The 27145-nt window shown below is 48.3% G+C and overlaps 1 protein-coding gene across 22 annotated transcripts in view; it reads right to left on the bottom strand.

Moving 5' to 3' along the window:
• The window catches only part of LOC138098406 (uncharacterized), a 167649-nt gene that overhangs the window by 64913 nt on the left and 75591 nt on the right, over window positions 1–27145 (bottom strand). For 13 of the 22 annotated variants that reach the window (XM_068994954.1, XM_068994948.1, XM_068994949.1 and 10 more), the window contains 2 exons: window positions 15428–15526; window positions 4592–4702 (listed from right to left, as the gene is read on the bottom strand). In XM_068994954.1, the coding sequence (XP_068851055.1) occupies window positions 4592–4702; window positions 15428–15526 (210 nt within the window). Of the gene's footprint in view, window positions 1–4351; window positions 4406–4591; window positions 4703–9003; window positions 9058–12156; window positions 12204–15427; window positions 15527–15769; window positions 15839–25260; window positions 25415–27145 lie in introns of those variants that run through there. The other 9 variants (XM_068994959.1, XM_068994958.1, XM_068994957.1 and 6 more) reach the window with 4 other exon arrangements.

Here is a 27145-nt window from a genome sequence, read left to right on the forward strand (position 1 = left end):
GGGTCTGAGTCCAAGTTTCTTTCCACCTTGATGAAGCAGCACTGGGCTCACACAGACACCAACAGCTCCCATCAGTGCCTGGGCACCCAGAGCTGCCACAGCACAGCCAGAAATCATAACCAGAAACTAAATCACAACCCCACCACGTCATCCCTCACCTAATTGTCACCAAGATGCTAATGACAGGCACAGGAGAAACAAAACAGGTGACAGCTGGAGCGAACAGAAAGGATTTGAGACAGCAGAAATACCAGATTCCTTAGATCATCCCTGAGAGGAGCCAGTTCTCCTCTCTTTGCTTTCAGAGCCCTGCTCTAGGAACAAGCTGGCCCAAGGGACTGGGAAAGTAGGACATGAGGACTACTCTGGATCAAAATCCTTTTCTTTTTCAAAGGCTGCCGGGTGCCCTCCTCAACGACCTCGAGCAGCTCAGCTCGTCACCTGCCACACAGGTGCCTGCAGAGGCCAGTTATTGATTTCCTCAGGGCAGACAAGGAATAGACACCATCAATCCCTGCAGTACACAGAACGTGCCATGAGCATCCTGTGATCCCAGCCCTGCCTGTACAGAGAGCGTGGGGTTATTGATCTCTGGGAGGGGGGGTGGATCCCCAAATTTAATAATAGAGGGCACTGTGTGACACTCACGTGGTGACTTTCATGCTGGAGCGTGAGGCACTCGAAAGGACACACAGCTGATCACCTCCTCTTCCTGCCCTGCTCCACAGCCCCACCTCTCCTCTCAAATAACACCTCCCATCCCTCTCATCCAGAAGCAAGAATGTCTTTTTATCTGCTAGAAATCTTTCCTGCTTTCTTTCCCTCATTTAGTCTCCATCTGGATTCACCTCTCCACAGCAAAAAGCAAACAACAACAAACAAACTGAAACATCTTCCGTGCAGAGATCTCCTCTCCAGGTGTAGGCAAGGACTGGACTGAGCAGATGATGGTCACTGGAAATCCAGGTAAAAAGAGGAAGAGTACAAAGAAAATCTTTGCAACTGAACTGTCTTGAGGTGGATCAAGGTTCCACCCACCTGGGACACTTTCTAGTGACATTTCTAAGGGCATCCCCCAAGCTGGGATTTCCCAAGCAATGCCTTACTAGGCAGCTTTTCCTCCTGGTTTTCAAGAGGGGAAAAAGAATAGAGGGGAAAAAATGAAAAAGGGAATCAGGAAACACTCACTTGGCCATGTCCTGAGCAATTCCCAAGACGCAAGCGAGCCCAGGTTTCCTGCTGTCCCCTCAAAGATGTTATTTTCCACTCCCACCTTTCCCCCTCATGCTTATCTCCCTCTCTCCTTGCCCCCTGAGCCTGCCTGAGTGCAGATTAGATGCTGAGCAATGCAGGGTCTGCACAGAGAGCCGACTCCCCCAGCCAGGCTGCAGAGATAAAAGCAGCCAAACACTGTCCAGAGACAGCGCGGGCAGGGCCGGGCTCCCAGCGGCTCCCTCTGGGTGATGCCTGGAACTGGGGACACTCCAGCAGCTGGACTGCGAGTCCTAGAGGCAGAAACACTTCTGTCTGCTCCCTGGGCTTAAATATAAATGAAATTTTCAAATATATCCAGCGGAAACCCTTTTTCAGGCATCAAAGGCCGGCTGCTCAGGGGTGCAAGGGAACAGCCTCTGCCACCCTGCAGGGGTACAGCTCTGCTGTCGTTTCACACTCCTCTGCTTGCCCCTCAGATGATCCAACAGCACATCGTGGCACTGGTCAGGGGACACAGCTCAGTGGCAAAGGGCTCATCCCATCGGTGTCCCTGCAGCCGACCCCGAGAGCAGAGGCCCAGCAATGCTCTCCCCGCTCCCTGGGTCCCTCTCCAGTTACACGATAAGAGCTGGGGTTGACACAGCAATGCAAACATCATTACTGACACCCCCAGGGACAGGCTGGGCACAGGGCAGGCACGCTGGCCGGGGGATACTCCAGAACAGGAGCTGGCATATTTATCTCAGGCTTCTCCAGAGCCGGGTCGAGGCGTCAGGCAGAGCACACAAAAGGACCATTCAGGGCAACCCAGCAGCAGAAACAAAGCAGATGCTTCGGGGAAGTTTGCAAAGGCCCCAGCACAGAAGGTTGGCAAAGCTGCTCTCCCAAATCAGGGCCCATCTCCTTGGCAGCATCAGGAGCCCTGGAGCAGCCCTGTGCCAGTGGCACTGTTGGGAGGAAATGCAGTCTGGAGGACAAAGCCTGGCAGGGAACAGGGATGCAGAATGAAACCAAAGCTCAGAGGCCACCAGAGCTTTCAGGCTCTTCCACCAAGTTTGGCTGGTGAGGTCTACTGGGCTTTTTTGTTTTCCCCTCACTGTTTTGGCAAATTAAGGAGTGGAATGGGAAAGCAAAACCTCCCGTCTGACCTGCTGGGAGTTTTACTCTTTGTGAAACACCAGAGAGGTCAAGGTGCAGAGAATGTGCATTAGAGGTGAGGTTTCAGAGGCTGCAGCACGGCACTGAGCAATTCTGAAGCTCTCCTAAAAGAGGATGCAATGCATCAGGTCTAAGACCAGGGACTGCTCCAAGCAAGGTCAGTTTTCTATCTGGAAACCATAAGGGAAGATTCAAATGCTTTAAGTGAGAAAAAAAAAAACCCAAAACCGGTTTGAAACGAACTTCCTACTTATTTAAAAACCAACCCAAACTGCTTTTTTGCTCCTAGCTGGTATTTCAGGAATGAGCCTGACCAAAGGCACCTGGTCTGGTTTTGCAGACTGAACCGCTTTTGGAAAGGAGTCAGATGGGATTTGGACAAAAACAACGGAGGCCCAGACACAGAGGCTGCCCCGGGAGAGTGTACCAGCTGTCTGCTCAGCCTCAAACCTCTCATCATGTGCTTGCAGGGAAGGCAAGGGGACCTGTTAGGGGTGGCTGAGCTCTGTGCTCAGAGCCAGAGGACGTCGGTGCAGCTCCATGGCCTCAGATGGAAAACCCTGGCTCCAGGGAAACAGCAAACTCTGAGCAGACAGCACACAGGGATTGTGAGCAGCAGCACAAGCAAAGATGGATGTTGGAACTCGGGAGAACAGCAGGAGGGAGCTGGGCAGGGTCTGGATGGGCAAAGCACCTGCTGGCCTGGAATGAGGAGGTCTGCAGGGGGTCCCAGTGGCACCCAGTATAAACCAGCCCCGCCCTCACCACCAGCCTGGCACAGCCCCTTCCCAGCCCCATCCAACACTGCCATGCCATGTGCAGGATGGGGAGCAAAACAAATCCTGGAAAGAAACGTGTGAAAAACTGCTACAGGGCCCTTCTTGAACCCTTTAAATCCTCACTTCTGCTCACAGACAATCCTGCAGGATTTAGGAGCTGGCAGACTGCAATGCCTGCTCTCTACAGATCAGTTCTGAGAGCCTGGTGTTCTCAGGGTTGTTCTTTATTGAATCCTAGGATGGTTTGGGTTGGAAAGAACCTTAAAGCCCATCCAGTGCCACCCCTGCCCTGAACAGGGACACCTTCCACTATCCCAGCTTGCTCCAAGCCCCATCCAACCCAGCCTTGGACACTTCCAGGGATGGAGCAGACACAGCTGTGAATTCACAACCCTCTGAATAAAGTACATCTAAACCTCTCCTCTTGTGGTTTAAATCTAAACAACATTTAGCTCTAAGATCAGCAGCACCTCCAGTTCAGTCCACCCCATCCTCTCTGGGAGCTTTGTGCACTTAACTGGGCGTTGAGCACCACAACGTGAGTGGGGTGAATTCACCCAGCCTCATGCACGAGGGGCTCTGATCTCCACACAGGGCTTCTTGTTGCTGCCACGAAGCAGGAAAATGCCAAACGTGGCTCATACCCATCCCACCTCTCACTAATATGTTTTGTCAGTGCATCATAATCTTGAAAGCAACCTTTAAGTGCTGGGAGGCATCCTGGTTTCTAATTAGGCTCAGTCAGAATCTGTGGTTTAGTCAAGCCAGCCTGGCTCACGCTGCTGCAGCTTCAAACATGTGCACTTGAGATCAGTTTTTCCACTCTGAAAAAGATAAGGTCCACAGCTTCCTCCCCTCAGATAAGCTTAAGGAGAAAGGAACATGAAGTCATGTCCCTGCCACCCCAAATCCGTGTGGTTCTGTGTCCCATCTCCACAGCAGAGATCCAGCTGTGCTTTACTGGCATCCAAAGCCAGAAATCGAAGCACAGGATACTCCAAGGGGTGGAGAATAAAAGAATCCAGAGATTTCTGAGCCATCAGAAAATGTTTGATAAGCTACTGTTCACTGCCACTATTATTTGTATTTTCAGAGGTGTCACGGTGTTCTCAGCACTTTGCAAACAACAAGCCAGAACTCACTGACTTTTCCAACCAAATACAAAATGCAAAAAAGCAGAAAATTCAAAACTGACTCACTCTGCCTGATCACAGAGCACTTTCTGAAACATCTTTTCATCAGGCGTTTGCTTCCTATAAGAAAAAAAAATGGATCTAATACAATTCATTGAATCATTTAAGCCTCACAACCGTGTAATTCCTGATACAGGAGAATTTCCACTGGGCCATTTGGATCACCCTTAAAACCATCTGCAGAGCCTGAGTTATCAGGGATGCTCCTCAGAGCTCTGGCAGTGAATCCAGGGAGAAGGCACTGACCTGGTGTAGAGGTGACACACACAACTCGTGTTCCCTTGGAATACAACTTGAACCTTGGTAATCCCTCCTTGGCCATGGCACTCCCTTCTCATCCAGCTGCCAAAAGGAGATCTGAAATGAAAATAATTAACGTCAATCAGTCATGGTTTTGTTGGGTTGGGTTTTTTTTCCCTGCTAAGCATCCAAACCCGTATCTTAGATAAACAAACAGAACAAAGCGTTTGGCCCCAACCAAATCCTGGCTCTGAAAAAATCTGGATAAGATACTCGTGGGTGGGATCTGTCACATGGAATCCCATGGATTCATTCACCTCAGATGTGTTCATTATTATGGTATTTGCACCCCAAACCCAGAATGCTCCCATGGACATGCCCTGAGGCTTGGACACATCTCACTTACCTTTAGGGACTGCCTGAGGAAGCTGAAGGTGAGGGCTGTCCCCAAGGCACCCCCACAATGACACAGAGGCATCTCTGGGGGCCCCATCTCTCAGCATTAGCCACAGTGCCTCAGGGCAAGTCAAACCAACTGCTCGGAGCCAGCCAGAGCCTCAGATCCAGCTTTTCCCTGTGCTCCCTCATCCTGGCTGCTCCTTGGCTCCCCCCCAACAGCACAGCACCCAGGGAAGGCCCCAGCCCAGCCTCCCCAAACAGCCCCAGCTGGAGGGCATGGGGAGCTGCCACCCTCTCACAGCCCATTTTCCCTTCCCACTGGCTTCCCAGTACTGCTCCAGCTTCCAGGAGACACCAGGGATTTGCTGTGCCATGAGGGACTGGAAGGCAAGACACCACTGAAATCTGAAAGGGTGAGGAGCTGCACAGCTCTGCCTTGTCTTTGCAGCTCCAATTTTGCCAAAAAGGGATTAATTAATGAACAGTGGACAAGGCCACAGCGATTCCCTGGCAGCTCTGGAGCAGGGGAGCCGTCACTATGGAGATTCAGCACTCCAGGGCTGGTCCCACACGTTATCCTGGCAGGAAGATGCCCACACCCAGCCAGGATCCCACATCCCGCCTGAGCTGGTTGTAACTCCGGTGGAGCTACTCCAGGGTTACCCCGGTGCCACTGGGAGGAGAGAGCTCCATCCTGGCGTGCAGATGGTTCCCCCTCTCCTTTGGAGAGGCTGAATGACTTTTCAAACCTTTGATTCCTGATGTATTCATTTCAGGAGACACAAAAGTACAAAATCTCAGCATGGAGTGACTCCCTTGCTTGCTTTAGGGTTTGGTTTTTTTTTTTTTCCTTCCCACTCCCCCACCCCTTGTCTTTTCTTTTCTTCTCTCCCTGGACAGTTTTATAATTTTGGCCTGTGGCCAGAAAGTCTGTCCTGATTAGCCTGGGCTGGCTGTGAAACACCTGCAGCCCATTAGAGCAGGAGGAGGGAAAAAAATCCCTTGTCATAGGTGAAGTAATGACCACTTCTGTCTTTGTTTTAACACTAAAAGGACAGTCAGGAGGAGAACCAAAAATAACCCTGGCTTTACCACCTCACCTGCCACTGCCTGGTCTCAGCTGCAGCCACTGGGTCATTTTTGTCTGATAACTCCAATAATTTGTTGTTACTTCACCCCAGTGAGGTTTACAAGTTATTAAATATGATGAGCACTTGCTGCATTTGAAGAGTGCCCCTTGCACCTCATTTTACTTATGGCTTTGTGAGGAGCTAACCCGGCACGAGAAAGAAACTTCCCTCTGGACAGGTTACAACTGGATTGGCCCCTGGAATATCCCTCCAGGATATTCCCAGCTGGTCCTGGCTGCAGCCACTGCCAGCTCCAGCAGAACCTCCAGAGTGGCAAAGGGCTCCAGGAGGGGACAGACGCTTGTCCCATGGCCCCAAAAGGATGACCAGGGCACAGCAGAGATGCAGAAGTGGCACTCAAGGTACCACTGGAGGTCTTGGCTCTGGTGCAGCATGAATATTTTATAATAAACACAGAAATTGCCACGATCTGAGTCCATGGTGACACTGGGGGGACAGCGAGGGGCAACAACTCCCAGCCTCGAGTACCCCAGCTCAGCTCAAAGCCCAGCTCGTTTTACCTCTGCAGGGCTCTCCACATGGAGAGGAGCCCCACTTCTGATCACAAAATCCCCTTCAAAAGATGTGTTTGTACACCAGGATGGCCATTCCTCCCAAGAGGGGCTTGGTGCCTGCTGAGATGTCACACTAAAGAGGTCAAAACATCTCTCAGAGCCCTCCTGTTGAGCAGGGCCACAACCAAAGCACACCTGGGCAGAGGGAAAGGCCACAGCCAGACCTCAAAACACACCTGGGCTGAGGGAAAGGCCACAGCCAGACCTCAAAACACACCTGGGCTGAGGGAAAGGCCACAGCCAGACCTCAAAACACACCTGGGCTGAGGGAAAGGCCACAGTGAGACCTCCTGGGATGGGGACACGTCTCTGAGAATCCATGAGTGTCACAGGGGATGCTGGGGACAGGAGCTGAGAGCCCGAGGTGTAAAAAATTCATCTTGCTTCACATCTTGAGCTATGACAACGAAGTGGGAGCTTAAAGGCAGCTCCAAGAGTTCTGCTGCTGGAAGCATCTCCAAGGACTGGATGGTATTTCAATCCCAGTGGCCCATCCAGTCAAAATGCCACTGCTGGGATGTCAAAAACCCCGGAGTTCCTCCCCAAACTTGTTGTGTTTTAATCAAACTTCCTCGTGTAGCTGCAAGGCACTGGAGACATTTACACCCTAGCAGCTGAATTTTTTAGTTGGGCATCCAGTGGAGTTCAGCCATCAAAAAGAAAACAAAAGGGAAAAGAAAAACTTGTGACCACAAGGGACTCTGTCAAATATTCCTGCTGCTGTCCTGGAGCATGGAAAACCAAGTGTGCTGCTGCACACAGGTCTGACTATTTGCATTTTTAATAATTCAAGAGTTTAATTAGTATCATGCCCTTAATCAGAGGCTGAAAATACAGCTGAAATCATCAGAGCTTAATTAGTTTAAAAAAAAAAAAAGATTCTGCGGTGAAAATGTCTCGACTAACGTGGAGCTCTGTCCTCAGCTTTGGGCTTCAGATGAGCTTTAACCTGTTGCTTCTGATTTTCAGCTCCAGCACACCTCAGAATAACTCAAAATTCCCAAACAAATCAGTTCACTTCCCTGTTTATCCCTATGAACTCTTCCACAGCTTTCTTGAACGGGACTCAGGAAAAGAAAATGAATCGGATTGAAGATAATAAACTAAATTAAACCAGGTCTATCCCATAAGCTGCATGTGAAATTCCCCTCTGCAGGAAATAAAACCGGTTTTAGAACATCCATAAGCATCTCTGGATCTTCAGTCAAGTCAGCAGGACCACACTCCTGAGGGGGATCACTGTATGGCCACGAAAAATCCCCACCTAGCAGCAGGAGTGGGAGCTCAGACTGGTCCCAGTTGGTCACTGGGTGGTGAAGCACAGGAGGTTCGGTCCTGCCTCCGTTGTCGAGTGGTCTCAGGGGAGTTATCCCAGTCTGGGCTGAGCAGAGCCAGAGCCCTGGCAGGAGCCATCCCTTCCCTCTGGGCAGGTTGATGGTGTTGTACAGGACATCCTGGATGGGCTTTCCCAACAATCTGTGCTCTAATGCTGGAGTTCATCACCACCCAAGGCCGTGGACACTAAATACATAAACAGGTTCCACATGGATCAGTGAAATTCATGGAAATTAGGCCAATCCCAGACAATTAAATATGCTAATCCGGATACAACTTCCAGTTCAGGAAGTCAGGCAGCCTAATGCCCTTCCACCTTTGATTTACTTGGAAAAAGGAAGCCAGAGAAGTTCTCACCATGCCAAAACTGTCCCTTGGCTCCGAGCATTAGTGAGAATCACAGTAGATCCTTTTTGTTTTTTGGCAGGGGCAGGGGGATATATTTTCCCTCAGTAACGATATTACAGCCTGCTGTTTCTTTCCCTCTGCAGCTCCTGAACCTCTGGGTAACCTCCCAGCTCCTTGTCACCTCAGAAATATCCCAAATAAATTCGTGAAACCTACTGGAAGGTGATAGCAATCACAGATAGCATTAAATTCCATTTAGCATGGAATTAGGAATCCAATCACTTATGTACATAGGAAAGGTCTGGCTGGCTCAGACTGAAAAAAAACCCATTTTTTTGAGAGTACTGGGCCAGAGGAAGATGCTGGAAATTCAAGATGGAAAAATGGAAGTTAGTTTGTCCACAAGGAAAGTTTCCTGTAGCCCCAGGACAGTTATTGTTTGAACTATTCCTATGCAGAGGCTGGGTTTATATATATATATATATAAAAATATATAAAATGGGTCTATACATATAAATAAATATAAAATAAATACATTTTACTCTGTATCCTCATCCCCTTTGAACCCTGCTCAACTCCTGACCCACGGAGCAGCCCATGGCACGGATTTTCTGCTCCCTGCTCTCCTTACCTGCTGCAGGAATTTCCACCCTCTGCCTGCTCCTGGAGGTGTTTAGGGGCTTTGCTGCGGAGCAGAGGACAAGATGACAAATGAGCCAGCACACAGCACAGGAATGTAAGTGAGTCTCAGCTATTTTTAATTAAGAAGTGATGACAGCTGACTAAATTCCCTGACACTGCAGTGAAAGGCTCCCTGACCCAGCCATTACCCTCCGAGGCCGATATATTTCGGTGCCGACGGTGCTGCCATCACTGTCCCACCGTCTGGGCAGATGCAGGGCTCACCAAATGCACGGCTGCCACCAGCATGCAAATCCTGGGAGAAACGTGGGGATGCTGAGGAGCAGGAGGAGGCAGCAGCTGAGGGGAGGACAACGAAGGTCACGGTGCTGGAAGTGCCAGTGCTCGTCTCCACGGAATGTTCCGAAGGTTTGGGCAAATTCAGCTGCCATTTCCATTGTTGGTTGGTTAAACCGGTGATAGATGGAGCAGGGGAGAGGCAGAGAGACAGAAAGAGCAATTCCTGCTGCAAGGCAGAGAAGGGACAAGGCAGGGTGGTGCCTTGGGCTGGCTTTTCTCAGCCCACAGGTCACAGGGAGGGTTTAACTGGGAAAGACTGAAGCGAGTTGGATTTGGAAGGGTAGGGATTCACCTGGCTTCACGTAAGGACTCTTTAGCAGATATGGGAATACAGCCCAGGTGTCCAGCTCCCACTGGCACAAGGGACTGGCACGAAAGCGGCTGTGTGAACACCAGACAGCCCTGGAAAGGTGGCAAGAGGAAGACACCGACCGCGAAGAGAGAATTCGAAACTCCCTTTTGTTCTCAGGACTCGCATGGCACCGAATCAAGCAGCTGATCTCTTTACCTTGAGCTTGCTTGTTGGTTTCAGCAGGAGAGATAAAGAAGATTCCCTTCTACCCTTTCCAGAGGGCCACAGGGAAGAGGGATAAAGCGGCAAAGTCACCCAGATCACGTACGAACTTGGCGTGAGCGAGACAAATACATTAAGGGACATCATCAGGAACTTTCCAGCCTGGCTGCAGGCTGGGAGGGGGCAGAGCTGCTCTCTGCTGTTGCTAAGACAGCCCCCCCAGCCCTGCTCTCTGCGAGCCCAATCCACGGCTTTCTCCTCCCATTGGCTCGGCAGCCGCATCGAACGATCGTGACAGGTTTTCCTCCTCCTCCTCCTCCTCCTCACCCTGCTGCCTTCTGCCTATGGCCTATTACCAGGGGAGAGCCAGCCAGCCACGGAATCGATAGTTTGTGAGAGGGAACAAGGCTGTGCAGGGCTGCATTTGCATTCCAGCCCTGTCTGCCCGTGTCTCCGCATTGCCGGCAGCGGGAATGAGCCGTGCCCGCGGAGGCGAGGATGGGTGGCAGGCTGGCACCAGCAGTGCTGCAACCAGCACAACTCAAGGACCATCAGCATCCTGCCTGGGCACTGATCAGAGCCACCTACTTCCCAGTAGCCTGGCTGAACTGGTGTCCCCAGCTCGGTGCTCACTGGAAGTAAGGGAAAGTACCACAGCACCGCAAGTGATGCTCTCTGCAGTGAGGTTTTAGGGAGTTTCTCGGTCTGAAGGCACCTGGAAGCCTTCTGGAGCAGGCAGAGAGTGTGGGAACATGCCACAAACACCAGAGGAAGCTTTCCTGGCTGAAGCAGGGTGGCTGGTGACAGTCGGTGCTGCTTGGGCACAGCCAGGCTGCAGGAATTGGGGAACAGTGAAATCCTGGTGGTGGGCAGTGAAACACAGCAGCACTGGGACAACTCATCCAGAGCAGGTGAGGATTTGGGAGCAGCCACAGGGAAGGGAGAGAGGAGTTGGAAGACGTTTCCAGCTCCCAGCAAAACAGGCTGGAATTGACACTGGACATCAATGAGACACCAAGGCCAAACACCCAAATATTGCCACTGGCTGTGGAACAAACTGGGAGAAAGAACTTAGTCAGTGGTGATGGAGACCTGGGGCACCAAGAGAGGGGTGAGTGACTCAAAAAGCAAAGCCCAGCAGCTGATGAGCCGTCCCCAGGCACACTGGGACACCAGTGAAACACCAGCCCTGTGGCTGTTTTCCTTCCCCACACAGGTGAGTCAGCATCCGGACTAAGGAAGAAAAACTGGAGTTTCCTTTTCTGTCCAGGACAGCAAGAGGTCAATGAACCCAGCAGAGCCATCCGTTGGATGCACACTGTCCCCTAAACACCAGATTTTCCCATCCTGGACATTCCCCTTGCTCTCTGTCCTTTACATTACACAGTTAGGTAGAGTTCTAACCCAAAGTGTTGTAAAATAACACAAATTATTGATCAAGACAGGAACATTTCCTCAGGAAATTTCCACTGCTAAATCTATTTATTTGTTCCAGGGGTGGGGGTGGCTGGACACAAAACACCAGGCCAGTTAAAAAAAAAGTGTCTGACCTGAATAAAGCATTTTTATGGAATCCCCAGGTTTCTTTAATATAAGATGAAACTTGGAGTTGAAAGGAGGAGAGAGAAGAAAAGAGCACGCATAAAAATCAGGTTCAAATCCCTGCTTGGCCTCACTCGGCAAAGAAATCTGAATTAGGTCTACAGTTCCTTTAACAGCTTCAAATATTTTGGGATCTCTCTCCAGTTCCTACGATCTAAGTCTCATCCTGAGGCAGAACAAGAATGTTCCGAGCTCCCAAGAACAGCCACGACTTTGGACAAATGCATTAAACCCAGCTTCAAAGCAAACCCGCTCTCTTCTGGAGCTTGTGCAAGATGGAGATGTCTGGGCTCTGATTCCTCCCACTTGTGTGCTCAGACTGGTTCAGAGCTCCACAGAAGAGAATTAACAGGCTGCAAGGAAAGCCACACTTATTTTCCTGTTACCTTTAAGAGAAGCATGAAATTAAGCAAAAGCCAAGGTGATAAAAATGAACTCAAGTAAGAACTTCTACCGTGAGTCAAACCTGTTGTAGCTACTCAAGACAGAGCCTCTGAATGAAGCTTTATCGATCAGTAAAAGCCTTTTAAATAAAATGAAAGCACTCAGAGTAATTTTGGAATGGAAAAGATTCCATCCCTGACAGCCTGGCCTCAAACTTTTCTCCTTCCTGTTACTTCCTACACCGAAACATTTACCTGGACACATCAGATTTCCTGTAGCTGGAAAGAATAATCAGATTCTTACCAGGAATATGGAAATATGCAGCAGAAGTCAGAGCTGGGATGGAGTACCTGGAGTAACAGCAAGAAGATGAATATGAACATAAGGAATAACACGATGGATATTGACAATATCCATCCGATACGGTGGATACCTGACAGGAAACCCCAAACCCAGCAGAGGGAAAATTGTGTCCACAGTTCTATTTCCTTTATCAGGATGGATCTGCCTCTGGCCCAGGATTCCAGGATTCCATTCCCCACCTGCCTGGCACAGCTGATGGAGAACAAGGAGCCAAGAAACCTGAGAGCCGTTCCCGAGCCAAGAACTGCTCCCAGATTCCATTCTGCTTTCAGATTCCCAGTTTAAAAGATAAAATCCCCAATGTATTCCTTTTCAGATCTGCCTTGCCTTGAAAGTCATTGAAATATCAGCTGTCTTGTCTCTTCTGATCTAAGGAGCTGTTTTCCATGTGCATGTTGGAGTTTTTTACAGGAATAATCAACCCAGGGCTGCAGCCCTCCTTGCTTTGCACTGCCCATGAAGGATTTGATCCCTGCCTGTCTGCTCCTGGTTTGCTTCCCAGCCCCATCCCATGGATACAATTCCTCAAGAAGCTGGGATCGTTAATAAAGCCAAACCACAGGAATACTTCTCATAACTGCTCCGTTCCTCTGATGCCAGAAGCTCTCCAAACTTCAATTTTGTCTTGGAATAATTCTGGCCAAGGTAACTCGGTGTTACAATCCCATTTTGCTGTGAAACAGAGGCCCAGAAGAGTGCTAAGGACTGTCCCAGCCCATAAAAACAGCAGAAAAAAGACAACCAAGCCCCTGGTTCCTGATCCAGAGCCACTTGCTCCATCCCAGTGGACAACATTCTTTCCTGGGATGACTAAAAATATTGGGATCTTCTGTGAAATTGAGTGGGATGCAAATTTTTGAGGTGAAACGACCAGCCCGGCATGGGAAACTGTAAAAGGGGATATAATATCCCAACTTCCTGAGCTCTGGTCCCATAAACAGCTTCACAACTTGTTTCCCACACAGGCACCTGCATTTTGGGGGCAGAGAAGTGACACGTGTCTGTACATGGCCCTGTTTTCCCTTTCTCTGGCTGCACTCCTGTATCTCCATACATGACCAGACTATAAAATCCATGGGTATAAATATCCATGTGCATATCAAAGGTATTAAAATTCGAAGGGACTTTGATGTTGGACTCAAAAAAATGCTCCTGACACCATGCAGAGCTGTGGGAATGAGCTGCCTGCTCAGAAATCCAAGGATTTCGAGGACAGACCTTTCCCTCAAGGTGTTTCTTCCCACCCATCACCTGCTCAGGAAAATGAATTTCCCATGGTTAAGCCCTGACCCCTTTTCCTGGGTTTGTGCCACCCCACAAAGCTGTGCCAATATCACCACAGCACCCCAGAATAATTAGGATTTTGGTAATTGGTATCCGAATTAGCCAGGCTGGATGCCTTCGGTACCAAACCAACGCTCTCACAAATGACCCTTAAAGCAAAAGAAATTAAAAAAAAAAAAGAAGAAGAGAATTAACAACTCCCTGCACTCATTTGTTTAGGATGACAGATCAACAAACACAGGCATTGGGGGGGTTTTTTGGGGCTTTTTTTTTTCCACAAACAGCTTTTTATATCTCCTGACCCAAAATAAGCCCAGCCCCAGCTGCGGTGCCATGTCAAACAGCAATTACTCTGTATAAGGCTGACCAAATGGGGATATTTGTGGGCCAGAGGCATGGAATTATTTTAGGACTTAAACAAACTTTCTCTGGGAGTGGTGAGAGGAGCTGTGGGCACTGTGGTGCACCTAAGAAACGAGCAAACACCAGAGAGGTTTTTTTCCCTGCTTGTTCCAAGCCTCGCCACCTGACATGAAGTGACTTTCCCAAATTCCCAGCTCAAGGGAAAAGGAAAAAAAAAAAAAAAAAAGCCAAACCAAAAAAGTAGAAGTGAGATTTGTTTACTCCTCCATAAAAGAGGCTTCACTCTGCAACAGGTTTGCAGATTCTCCCCCCAGGAATTCCTGCTGAACCACACCAAAACGTGTGGCAGAACAGCAGCAAGACCCTCGGAATATTTCATTCTGCTGGGAGGAAACTAACAATAATTTAAAAAATAATAATTCAAGCCTCGTAGAATTCCCAGAACGAGTTGGAAGGGACCTCAAAGCTCATCCAGCTCCATAGCCAGGGACACCTTCCACTACCTCAGATGGCTCAGAGCTCCATCCAGCTCAAGGATGCACTTTCACTCCCGATTTTTTGGCAACTTTTTGGCAATATTTGGCTCCCTGAATCCCTCCTCCTGAGCCTAAAGGAGCAGGAGCCCCTAAATCCCAACTCCCTCATCCTCTCAAGGAACCTGAATCCTGTCACCTGGGGCATGCCCTGCCTGGAAGGAGGGTGGGGATCTCTGTGGGGATCCCTGGGAGAGGTTCAGTGTTTGAGAGTGGCAGTGCTCAGTTCAGAGACGCTGCAGGAATCAGAGGCATCCCCCTGCAGCACGTGGCACTTTTCCAGCTTCCAGAATATCCCTCCTCCTTCTGCCACAGGGAAACAGGGTGGAAAAGGGAAGTGGTTTAGCAAGTAGGAACACAGCAAATTCAAAATAGAACCAGAGGGGCTTAAAGCAAATACCCAGGCTGTTCTAACCGGTGTTTACTGCCCAAATCCTGTAGCAATTCCTGGTGTTTCCAGAGGGTTCTTCCTGTGTTACAACTTTGGGATTAAATTTGGCCCTTGCAACTCATCTGACTGCAGGTCCCAGGAGGGAGATGCTGCTCAAACCCATCCTCCAATCTCAGAGCCCGAGGCACCAAAATGCACATGGATTTTTGCTGGAAGGGCTGGGAGAAAGTGACAGCATCTGCCTGACATGAAATTCCCGTCCTTAATTAAGGACTTCAAAAATAAATCCAATTTTCCGAGCAGGATGGTGGGTGGCAAATAAAATAAAGAGAGTTTTTAATGATCTCAGTGAGACCCAAGTGTGTTTTCCACTTAATGCGTGCTTTTGCACCCAGGAATTTCACAGAATCACGGAATGATTCGGGTTGGAAAAGTCCTTCAAGATTCCCCCTTTCCAGCCCCTTAATTTCAAGTTAAAAATTTGTAGCAGCAATGGATTTGTGTGATATATCACAGTACAAATATTATACAAATAAATCAGAGTTTAAACATTCCTGAGCTCTTAATTCTCAGTTCAATTCCCGACTGGCACAAGGAACAAGAAGCTCGTCCCTCCAGGTGACAGGATGGAACATCTCACCTCTAAACAGCTCCTCCTCAGGCTGTTGGCCAGCCTGGATTTGGGATGGCAGCTTTTCTGTGTACTTCTCCAAAGGGACTTCACCAGCACTGGCAGGCCCTGGAAAAGAGGGAAATTCATGGTGGAATTAGAAATGATCTCCAGATTTTCCTCAGCTACTGAGTGCTGGAGAGCCCAGCTCCGTGAACGTGCTGGGAAAGGCCTCAATGGGAATATTTTCCTTAGTTTCTTCCTCTTTGGATATCTGTGATTCTGAAACCTTCCTCTGAACATAATCAAGGTAAGCACAACACAGAAATTGCAGGATAATAAAAGAAAACCATGGAAAACAAATCCACGTACCCTGTGTTCCATGGGGTAGCTCTGAAACTCGTGTTTATTCCTTCTCCCTCAATCTGCCACCAGCACTGGCTACATGGGAGAAAATGGATTTAAACTAAGTTAAATATCATGTCCAGTTCATTATTAACACCTCCTAAACAGTGCTGAACCTCTCACTTGGTGCCATAACCCAGATTACAGGGACTATACAGAACTGGCAGCAGGCTCAGACCTGGGCTAAATTCTGAATTCAGATCTAAGCCATAAAACCAGCGACCAAACCCCGAGGTCTGCAGAAGTTACCCCAGCCCCAAATGCTCCTCACAGCCTTTAAATGTGGGAGATGTGACAGATGGCTGCTCCAGCAGCACGAGTGATGCAGCACCTCTGTACAAATATTGTACTGTGCAAATATTCATCAGCTCATTCCTGCCACAGAGGTGTCAGGTAAGATCATTAACACCACCCCTAATTTCCCTGATAAGTAGGCTGAGACAGGAGGGTGGAGAGCTTTGTCTAAACTGAAGCAGTGAGTAACAAAGAGAACTCTGAGCCATCCTCCCATCTCAGAGTCCATGCAGGGCTGCTTTTTTTTTTTTTTTTTTTTTCCTGCTGCTTTTTTTTTTGTTTAATTCAAAAAATGAAATCTTTGGGACAGTTTGACCCCGTGCCAGCTGAAGTTTGGAGGCACAAAAAAGCAAACAAACAATGGATTTCAGCTCACACCAGAACTAATGAAGCATTGATGTTACACTAAAATGGGGCTTAGCTTAAGTATCCATTTTTAACTCTCAGCTGAAGTGAAAACATTAATTCATGCAAATCAATGTTCCCTAAACAATAATTTTCCTCTAGAACATTTCTTCTTTTTTAACATAAACTCTTATCTAACAGAACCCATTTAAAGGATTATATCTGCAGAGTTCAGCAATTAGCTCTGTAAATTGTTTTCCTTGAGTGCAGGGAAGGTTCCATTACACAGTGAAATATAATGTGTATGCTATATTCCATGAAAACCTCTCTTGGAACGATGATTATCCTTCAAAAAGGCTGGGATGAGGGCCAGATTACCAGAAGGAATCCAAGTTCTATTTGTACACCCGGAGTCCCCCCTTATTTCACGCAAGTATCCACTTCCAGCCCTTCTTCAGGGGTTTTGAAAGGTAATTGTTTCTGTGTAACACCCCCAGGTCGAGTTCTCCCCAAAACACGGCCATAAAAATCCACTCTGAGGGGCAAACAAGCAAATAGGAAAGGGATGCCCAGAAAGAGGGAAGGGATGTGCATCAAACAGGCAACTAAAGGCAAGAAATGGCACTGAGGGCACTTCAGGTGCTGCTGGAAGTGAGGATGAGGATGGAGAGGCTGCGCCTCATCTGTCTGCAAATCCAGAAAAAGCTCAGCAGAGTCAGAGAGGTTTGTAGAAAAATAGTGCAGAGGGTGTAAAAGACAGCTGGAAGTCACCTGAACCATCACTCAAATCATGGCTTCACTGAGAATGGAATCTGCTGGTGTCCACACGAGCTCTGAAGATCCTCAGGACTGGAGATGCCACAGCCTCACTGAGCTGCACCACTCTCCCAGCTTTGGGGCTCCTCCTCCCCTTAAATCCAACCAGAATTTCCCTTGGAGTGACAGAAGGGTTTTTTCCCAGTGGTTTGAAGGCAGCTTCATTCAACCCAGTCACTCACAGGTGACACCCACGACACCCTCCCCACTCTGCTCCTGAGCCACAAGATCCCAGGACCTGCTGCTCCTCCTTAGCACCAAACACAAGCCCCTCTCCTTGTTTTCCATGGATCCTTTGTCCGGGAGCTGTGTCCACCCATCCGGCCGAGCGGATTCCACCATTCCAGCAAACCCTGATTCAAGTCCTTAATCCCGAAACACCAATGAAATCCAAGTCCTGGAACACACACGAGGCAGTGCTGGACACTCAGAGAGGGCAAAGTGCCCAGAAGAAAATACAGGAACCCCAATTCCTCATCTTCCCTGTTACCTGGGAGACCAAACTGCCCTTGGTGATGCCCCAGAGGATGAAGGGAGAAGCAAAGCTCCTCACGGAGAGCAGTCCCACAGGGTCTCAGCTCAGCTGACCAAATCTGGTGACCCCCAGAGCTTTCACCATTTCCACCAGTGACCTACATAGTGAAAGCCAGCTCCGAAATACAGCCCTGATTTATTCCAAAAACATTATATTTAACGCTGTCACTTCTCCATGCCAACATGCACACGCTCAGGAGACAGACACATTTCCATACTCTCAGCTGGGAATCGTGTTCCTGCAAGGCTGGTGGATGATGCACAAACTGTCTCTATTTGTGTCCCCCTTTCAGATGGCAGGGTGCCTACCAAACAAGCTGATTAGCACTTGCCCTGGGCTATCAAGGCAAGGCAATGGTATGTTTAGATCAGCAAACTGCATAACAATATAAATGTCATCTATTCTACAAGAAGCTTTGGCAGGATTTTGCATCTTGCTCCTCTTTGCAGGGATGTGCCAAAAAGAAACATGAAGACTTGCAGGAGGAAAGGCGGGCACGGGGTTTGCCACCCGTTCCTGGTGCCAAAACACGTTGTGCAGCACTGGGTGCCTCGTTATCATCCCCCAGGACCATCCCAAGGTGTCAGATTATGCACGAACACCCCTGGTACAGATATAAATATACATAGAGAGCTCCTTTTTTTGTTCAGCCAGGCTCACAAGCAGAAATGAGGCACAACCAGCGTGTCTGGCACAGCTCAGGACATGATCTGTACCCTTGCCCAGAAAAGGATGGCACCCAGCCCAAACAGAATAGCCCTGGGTGGGCACTGCCTGTGCAACATGTCTGCTGCCAGGGCAAGGCTGCAGCAATGCCCAGCAGCTCCAGTGGAGAATGGGCTCAGGACACTGGGATTAGGACCCTGAAGCTGGCCTGGCACTCTGTAGGATCTGATTCCTCCTGGAGCCCTGTGTGACACGGAATGAGGGGCTCAGGGCAGCTCCTGGTGAGGGAATGTCTCCCAGAGAGCCTCTAGCCCTGTGGGCTGAGGGAAGGAGCCGAAGGGAAAAAGGCTGATCCATGGCTCATTGCCAGCCAGGGGACTTCCCAGGACACATCTGGGGACAAGCAGGAGGGCTCAGGGTTATTGCCTGGACAAGTTCTACTTTAATCTTCAGCAGGAGCCACAGAATGGCCTGGGTTGGAAGGGACCTCAAAGACGATTTGGTTCCACTCCCCAGTCGTGAGCAGGGACACCTCCCATAGCCCAGGGTGCTCAGAGCTCCAGCCAGCCTGGCCTTGGACACTCCCAGGGATGGGGCAGAGGAAAAGTGCAAGAAAGATGCACCAAAACAGAGCAAAGGTAGGAAAGAGTAATCAGAAACCATCGTGGCATGGTGTGCTCAGGGAGCACAAACCCAGCTCACCAGAAACAGAAATGGCATTGTCAGGTCTCACCTGAACAGGGCACTGTCACAAATTCCAGGAGCTTTTATGGATCTCACAGGTCTTTCTCTCCAGTTCATGTTTTGCTCCCACACCAGGAACCAAGAGCATGTTACAGGCCAACCCTCAGCTGTTCTGTGCCAACTAACCCCAGAGGGTAAAGCAGAGCTCTCAGCTCTCAGCAAGTTTCCAGCACTTTCCTCCTAGAGCAATCCCAAGAGTTTTCAGCACAGTTTATACAAATTCACAACCAAATCCTTTATCCTGACTACTTATTAATGACTATTATTTGCTTGACTGAAGTCTGATTCCAGCAGCAAACACTCAAACCCCTTGAACGAACTCTTCTGGCCCCTGTTTCTGAGCGAGCTTCCTTCTCTGAGAGGCTCCTCACTGCTCTGCACAACCCCACTGCATCTCAGTGTCTTGATGCAAGTCTTGGGTCAGTCCTGGAACCACACACAGCAAAACTCCAGAGGCCCTCTCCTAAGGAGATTATGCAAAATGTCACTTAGCATAAATTCCTATTTGAAAACTGAAGGGTTTTTTTACTCTTAGTCATGCTAATGAAAAATCAGAAAAGATATTTTGTATTTCTGATATTAAAGGCGAGCCCTGAACTCTTCCTTAGTCATGCCCTTCTGCTGTTGCATATTCCTCATAAATCCATATTTACCATACCTTCTGTTACCAATTCCTTGTATTTCTGAGAATAGAAAAGGCTCTGAAATGCTTTTGTTTGGTTAGCAGTATCCAGATGCATTAAACTTCTCTTACATAAGAGGATTTATACTTTACATTAAACTTTTCAGGGGAGAGATATTTCAAAGATTATGAAATATGCTTGCAGAAAGAATTAAAAAAAAAAAAAGAAGAAGAAGAATGTTGGAACATATCCATCAATATTTCAGTATAAATTGTTGAAGCACCAGAATTACACGGTGCAATTATCTCGCAGAATGTATAGCTCCTAGCACCGATCTTTATGTTCAACAGAAAAAAATGGTTTAATACATCACAAATGAATGTTCATTAAGTTGTTGGGGAAAATTCTGTCATAATTGAATAATGAAACGGCTGCACCTTGAGCATCTGCTTAAAAACTCTCCGCTGCTCTGACTGCATCCAGCACATGGGGTCTTTTATGGGGTGTTTCTGCCGACACCAATCTTTGTTTAAAGTCAGGTTTTCTCTGATTATTGCCCACAGGTCCAATTTGGACTCACCCAGGGAGCAGTTCAGAATATTGAACAAGTCAGTGGCACTTCGGATCCTTGGGGGTCCCTTCCAGCTCAGGATATTCCATGATGCCTCAGATGAGCTGGACAGCTGGCTTCCAAGAAAGGATTTTGTAAAAGGACTTGGATTTCTCTCAAGTTTTGGGGGTTTTTTAAAAGAAATTACCAGCAATTCTGTTAATATTCTGTTAATAATTCTGTTAATAATTCTGTTAATAATTCTGTTAATAATTCTGTTAATAATTCTGTTAATATGTCAGAGAGCCTTTTACTATTATTATTACCACTATTATTATTCTCCCAGTGAGCAGTGCCACACTGTACACGGGATACTGAACAAAATCAGTGGCACTCCAGATCCTTGGGGGTCCCTTCCAACTCAGGATATTCCATGATGCTTCAGATGAGCTGGACAACTGGCTCCAAGAAAATATTATGCACAAGAACTTGGATTTCTCTCAAGTTTGGGGCTTTTCAAAAGAAATCAGTGACCTGGCGATCAAAATTCTGTTCATATGTCACCGAGTCTTTTTACTATTATCATTATTATTATCTCCCCCTATATTCCGCCTTCGCAGCAACAGCTCCCATCCGTTGACGCTCCCACTTCCCAAAGCGTTTGGTGCCTCAGCCTGGGCTGGGATCGCATCCCTGGGCCCAATTTTCCCCTGTGTACACTTAAGCTGACAAGCAGGGCAGGTTTTGCCGTGGCAATGGGGGACACGAGGAGAGCCCTGGGCAAAGCCCCCCATTGCCAGCGCCGTGGCTGCAGCCGGCCCCACGGTGGCTCTGCAGCGGGGCTGCGGGGCAGGATGGCTGTTCCCCGGCAGTAAATATGCAAAGTTTCCCCCGGCACACAAAGGGAGCAGTTTTCCGCTGCTGTAGATCACGGGCCATGGATAATCAGCCGCTATTCACTTCCCCGGCGCTGCGGAAGCGCAATCAGGAAAGCATTATGAGCAAAAACCTGCCCTGCAGGGATAGACTTGCTTTAATAATGTTTATGACTTGTCCATATTGTATTTATGTCTGGAAGTTGATTCCTTGGGTTTTCCCACCCTTCCCCCCCCAACTCCCAGCCCCCAAAAGACAGTTTGCAAGCTGGATGCTCTGCCAGGAGAAATGGGGGAAGCGCTGATGGACACTCTCCTCCCCCAGGCTCAAGATCCCAGCCAGAAGTAACAGTTGATTTTATTTTCTTTTTCCTAACCTCACCTTTTCCTGGACTGCCTGGTTCAAAACCCAGCCCGTGCTTCACAAATTAACAGGTCTGGCCTCAAAAAGTGCAACACTTTGGTCAGGTGCTGCCCTCCTGTCCTGAAAACCAGCCCAGATCGATGCCACCACCAGCAATAATAGGGCAAAAAAATTCTGCAGTATCTGCCAGGCTCACAATTTTCCCTGAGTTCTTTTAAAGCCATCCATCTCAGTCACCCAAATCCATCCCAGGAAACAAATCCCAGAGAGGAGCCAATCTGCAGAGCAATTGCAGGGACACGGGCTGGGAGAAAACCCATGCTGGGAGAAAATCCAGGCCGAGATTTGCTTCATCTCCACACTCCCAGACAGGCTCTGCAGCAGGAATCTGCTGGGTTTGCTCTCCCTGGGTTATTCCACTTGGATTTCACCTCTCCCTCCTGCAAAACCTGCCCCAAACTTCCCAATCTTCCAGGGCTTTCAAGTCCCCAAAAGCCGAAGCTTTGGCTTAATTGTGGCAGGTAAATGTGATGGCAAAGGCAGGCACAGAAATTGAATCTCCAGGGAGGAAGGTACGCAAGAATTCCTGAGTTCCAGGGTTTTCCTGGGTGTTTTGCAGCACTTCCCTGTTATCCAAGTGCTCTGACTCACAACTGCTGCGAGGCAGGAAAACCCCCAGGCACCTCTGACTTTGTGGGTGCCTGTTTGCCTGGATCCAGAGCTGGATGCAGGGATGGCTCAAATCATCCCTTCCAGACACGTCCCCTGGCCGAGGGGCTCCTGGCCTGGCAAACCATCCCCTCCTGAGAACAAAGCAGAGCCCATTTTGGCACAAACAGCCCAAAATGAGGCAAGGCCAGTTCGATCCGTTTGGGAGCCAACCAAAATGTGTGTCTGGGCTCCCCAAACTCCAGGGGATCCTCCCAAGCCCCGGAGCAGGGCTCGGCTGCACAGAAACCCTGCAGAGAGCCGGCAAAGCTGAGCCTGAGGGAGCACTGAGAGCACAGAGCTCACCACCAAAAGGAGAAATTCGGATTTCATCCCCAGCCTGGGGGCTCTCCCTGACTCCTGCAGGGAGATGGAGCGCAGGAGCTGCTTCCAAAGGCTCTGCTGACCTCTCCCTGGCAGCCTGGGCATGGAATAAGGGCAGGTGGAGGTGAGCATCTGTGGCTCCTGTGCCTCCCAGCTGCCCTGCACTCAAAGCTTTGTTCTGTTTTACAGCACTAAAAGACAAAATAAACAAGTCAGTCATGATTTCACTCTCCCATGTGCCCGTATTTGCCTACAAGAAAAGCCCCCGAAAGCCACAAGGTTTCCTTTTTATTTACCTCTTTTATCTTTGCTTATTTTCTCTGGTGAAAAGTAACCCAACCTTGGCTCGGTATAAACCCAGGCAGAAACAAAAACCCTCTTGAATTCCTCTTCATTATAAATGGATTGTCAATGTGTTAAATAAATCAGTGAAAATGGAAATCCAAAAATAAATAGCCATCCTGCTGTTGCTATGACAACTCAAATTTTTTACCTGGCCAGAGATTTTCTGTTTCACAGTTCGTAATCACTGAAAAGGAGGGTCACATTTATTTTTTCTTTTAATCCTGGCACATTTCACCACCTACCCCCCAACATTAAAAAGAAAAAAAAAGGATTATTTTTGGTTACTTTTTAGCAAATGAGGGGAAGATCAAAGAGAGGAGCTATTTTTCACTGCAGACAGGAGAAAGGAGACACATTCCATTTACAACAACAGAGCTCAGAACATCGACTCAGCCCAGAAAGGACAGAGAGCACGAAAAATTACAGCAGGATTTCAAGGCTTTCATGTGGCCCTGCCATGCAAAAGGCAGGGCATGTGTAAAGTAAGATTAACATATCTTAAAAATAAATTTTAGCTCGTGTGTTAAGGCAGTTTTACCATGGGAAAAAGCAGCACCACCTCAGAACAGCAGCAGGTATCTTGCAAGTCGCACCATTGTTGATGTCAGTGAAATGTGTGTTTAAATGACCCAGAGTGCAAAACAAACGCACTACCCCGTCCTTAAAATGGGAGAAATCAACCCAATTCCACCAAAGCCCATGAGGGAAAGCTCAAAGCACCGAAAAATCCCATTTTGCAGTGGAATTATCTCCAGGTTCTACCCCACGTGTGATGGCAAGGAACACCTTGGGGTGGGAAATTGAGGGGAATTCACCAAGAGCCACCCCAGGTGTCACCTGGGACTCCCTGGCCCAGCCCAGCAAAGTCACATCAAGGTCTTTTATTCCATTTTACCTCCTTTAAATAATCTACTTGGATCTGCTTGTCTGGAGCCTGGTGGGTGGATGATTCACAGATCAGAGAACACCTTCATCTCTTGGCTGGCAGACAGGCAAGAAGCCTCTCCTTCACCCCAAGAGGTAACAAAAAAAAAAATCTACCCAGCCAAAAACTACTTTAAAAGTTCAGAAATCCAAAAAGGCAGTTAAAAAATCCCCACTTGAAAATAGCACCCCTTTGGTTTCACTTCCACTGGCCAATTCCTTTGTTAAATAAGGTGAATTTTCCAAACCAAGTCTTGGTTTGAGTCTTGACCAAAATATTTTCTTCAGGTTGAAACGTAGTGACTTGTTCAAAAAACAACAAACAAAAAACCCCCCCAAAACAAACACAAATAAACAAACAAACCCCAAAACATTCAGAGTTGGGGGTAGGGAGGAAGCAGCACAGAAGGAAAACGCTCCCAGTGAAGAATCTCCACAAATCAGCCTTTTCCACAAAAAAATACCTTTTGTCCCAAAATGTCTTGACTTGCATTCAATGGAATGAATTAATCTTGGTCGAAATCCAGCCTAATGGCAAGAAAATGCTAAATACACCCCAAATCAGACAATCCAGTGATAAATTCTCATGGAATCACACCCAACATCTCAGCCCAGGCTAAAGAGCTTTTGCAATTAAATGTAGTTTTGTTATTAATGTCTGTTCCTCCCAGCCTGCACCCAGTTCCTGGGGTTTTTATGGCTCTGTACACACACATATGCACACACACAGGGATTGGGAAAGTGCTCCAAACAAATCTGGGTGTTTGCATCCTGCCTTGCCCGAAAAGCAAAGCAGACTGTTCAAGCAGCAGCCGCTGAAAGCAAGCATTCAATTCTCCTCAGAGGCTCGTTTTCCTCTAAATGGGCCTCTCAGACTCAGTGACAACTCTTAGCTGCCCGAGAAAAAAAAAAAAAACAACAAAAAAAACTGGAATAGAAAAAAAAAAAAAAGAGGAGAAAAAAAAAAAAAGAGGAAAAAAAAAAAAAAAAAGAACCTATTTTCCAGTGCAAAGTAATCCCTGCTCCATTGCCATGGCACCAGACATCCGTCTCTTTCTTTCATTGACCAGACGAGGTCCTCCTCAGCCTCTAGCTCCTTTTTTTTTTTAAAAAAAAAAAAAAATAGAATTTTTTTTTTGTTCATGCATGTGTGTCTGTGTGTGTGTGTGTGTGTGTGCTCCTGAGTTTGTTTCCTTGGTAGGAAAAGGAGTCATTAAAGTATTAGTTGGGGTTGATTGATTCTTCGGGGAGAGGAGAGGGGTTTGTGGGGCTTTGTCATGATCTCAAAACAGAGGCTCTTCACCGTGGTGCAAGGTTGAAACAAGAAAAGGAAGATGCAGCTCACCCCTTGGAAAGCCAGCCAGCCCCGTTTGCAGGCTGGGAGTTGAATCCCTTCCAAAAAAACTCTGGATTTCTTCAAGGTATTGTGAGCATCCGTGAAATAAAGGAGGAGGACAATGTAATCTCTTTTTGCTTTTAACTTCAGAGCAGTTTACATGATTCTGCCATGGCTCAGAAGCTGCCTGCAGACTGCAGCAAAATATAAAAGGAGGAGAAGAACAAAACAAAAAGCAGTAAATGAGACAGAATAAAATGAGGGGAAAAAAGAGAAAAACAATAAAAAACAAATATACACTTATATATACACTCAAAGCTGTGCTGAAGATCATGCAGAGGGTACCAAAACCACCTTAACTCTGCCCCTTGTTTTTCTTAACACCCTCCTATCCTCTCCTGCTTCCCAAGCTCAGGAAAGCCAACCCAATTCCAGCTTTTTGGGGTGAACACGGTGGTACAGAAGTGCTGGGTGATGACTCAGCATCTGTTGCTTTCTTTTCTTATTGCATCGGGTCGGTTTAAAAGAACCCCTGGCTCTGGGAAGCTGGAATTCTCTCCCTGTGGGATGGGGGATGTTGCAGGTGCCTGGGTGTTTTTTGGGAATGATTCAGCACCTTGGCAGGATGTGGCCCTTGGGTGGCTGGAAAACGTGTGCAGCACACGTGCAACTCTGATTTCTCCATCAGGGGAAGAGAACCTGACGGGTTTTGTAGGGAAAACAAAGGAAATTTTCCCTCACGCAGAGGGAAACTTCTTTAGTGCAATTTCTGCGGCTCTTCACTAACGAACAATCCCAAATACCCACCCCGTCCCTCCAACAGGAGCCCTGACAAACAGATGGGTCTGAGCTGCCTCATGCCACGCTTCACCTTTGGATTTCATAACAAATCCATTCCCAGTGGCATCCACAGGCCGGGGCAGGAGGAGGGAACAGGGAGAGGGGACAAATGGAGACGCAGGGCACACCCTGGGCTGCGCTGCCCACGGCGCACGCGCCTCCAGCGCACTCACACCCCGAATTGATTCCCCCTGGCTCCTGCAGTCTGATCAATTTTGCATTCAGCACAGAGCCAGAGTGAATTTATTACTCCTTGGAAAGTTCCCAGCAGAAAGGGAGGTGGATCCATGGGGGCAGAGCCCAGGGCTGCAGCAGTTTTTGACTCGTCCCTTCCCACGCTGCTTCCCCAGAAGGTGTCGGGTGCCCGATTTAAGAGCAGCAGGTCCAGCTCTGAGGGTGACACGAGTGCTCCTGGCATGGTGGCATTTCCCAGAGGCATCCTTTGGGCCAGATTTCGATATTTAGATTGCTGGGCACAGCAAAGGGAAGGGAGAAGGAGAAGCAAAGGGGTGAGGCGACTTCCAACATGCTCACAACATCATCTCATCACCCTGAGTCCAAACCATTTCTCAGCCTGTAGCTGATTCCTCGCAGCCAAGGCCAAAACGACACTTGGGGGGTGGACAAGAGCTCTGGATGCTTTGGCACTCACTCCTCTCAAAACTCATCTCCCACAGCATTAGGCAAAACGTGTCTCCCCCAGTTGACACAACTGTGAAACCAACTCCTGTCTGACACCTCCCTGAGCAACAGGAGCACAGACAGAGCTGGGAGGAACCTCCCTCCACCTCCATTCCAGGGTCAGCATTTCCTACAGCCCCAGCAGAGGAGACTTTTCTATTCCAGAAGGGCTCCAGGAAGGTTCCCTGGCTCAGCAGTGGGTCCAACATCCTCATTCAATCTCTTGCACCAGGAATTGGAGTAAATTGAGCCCAGAAAGGACAAAAGAAGAACTCTTCATGCCCCCATTCTCCCGGGAAAGGATGGGTCGCAGTAAGGGAAGGGAGGGAATGATGTGATCTCTCTTTGCTTTTAGTCCTCTCTTCCATCCAAC

Source organism: Aphelocoma coerulescens, chromosome 24, assembly GCF_041296385.1.
Source record: "Aphelocoma coerulescens isolate FSJ_1873_10779 chromosome 24, UR_Acoe_1.0, whole genome shotgun sequence".
Lineage (NCBI taxonomy): Eukaryota > Metazoa > Chordata > Aves > Passeriformes > Corvidae > Aphelocoma > Aphelocoma coerulescens.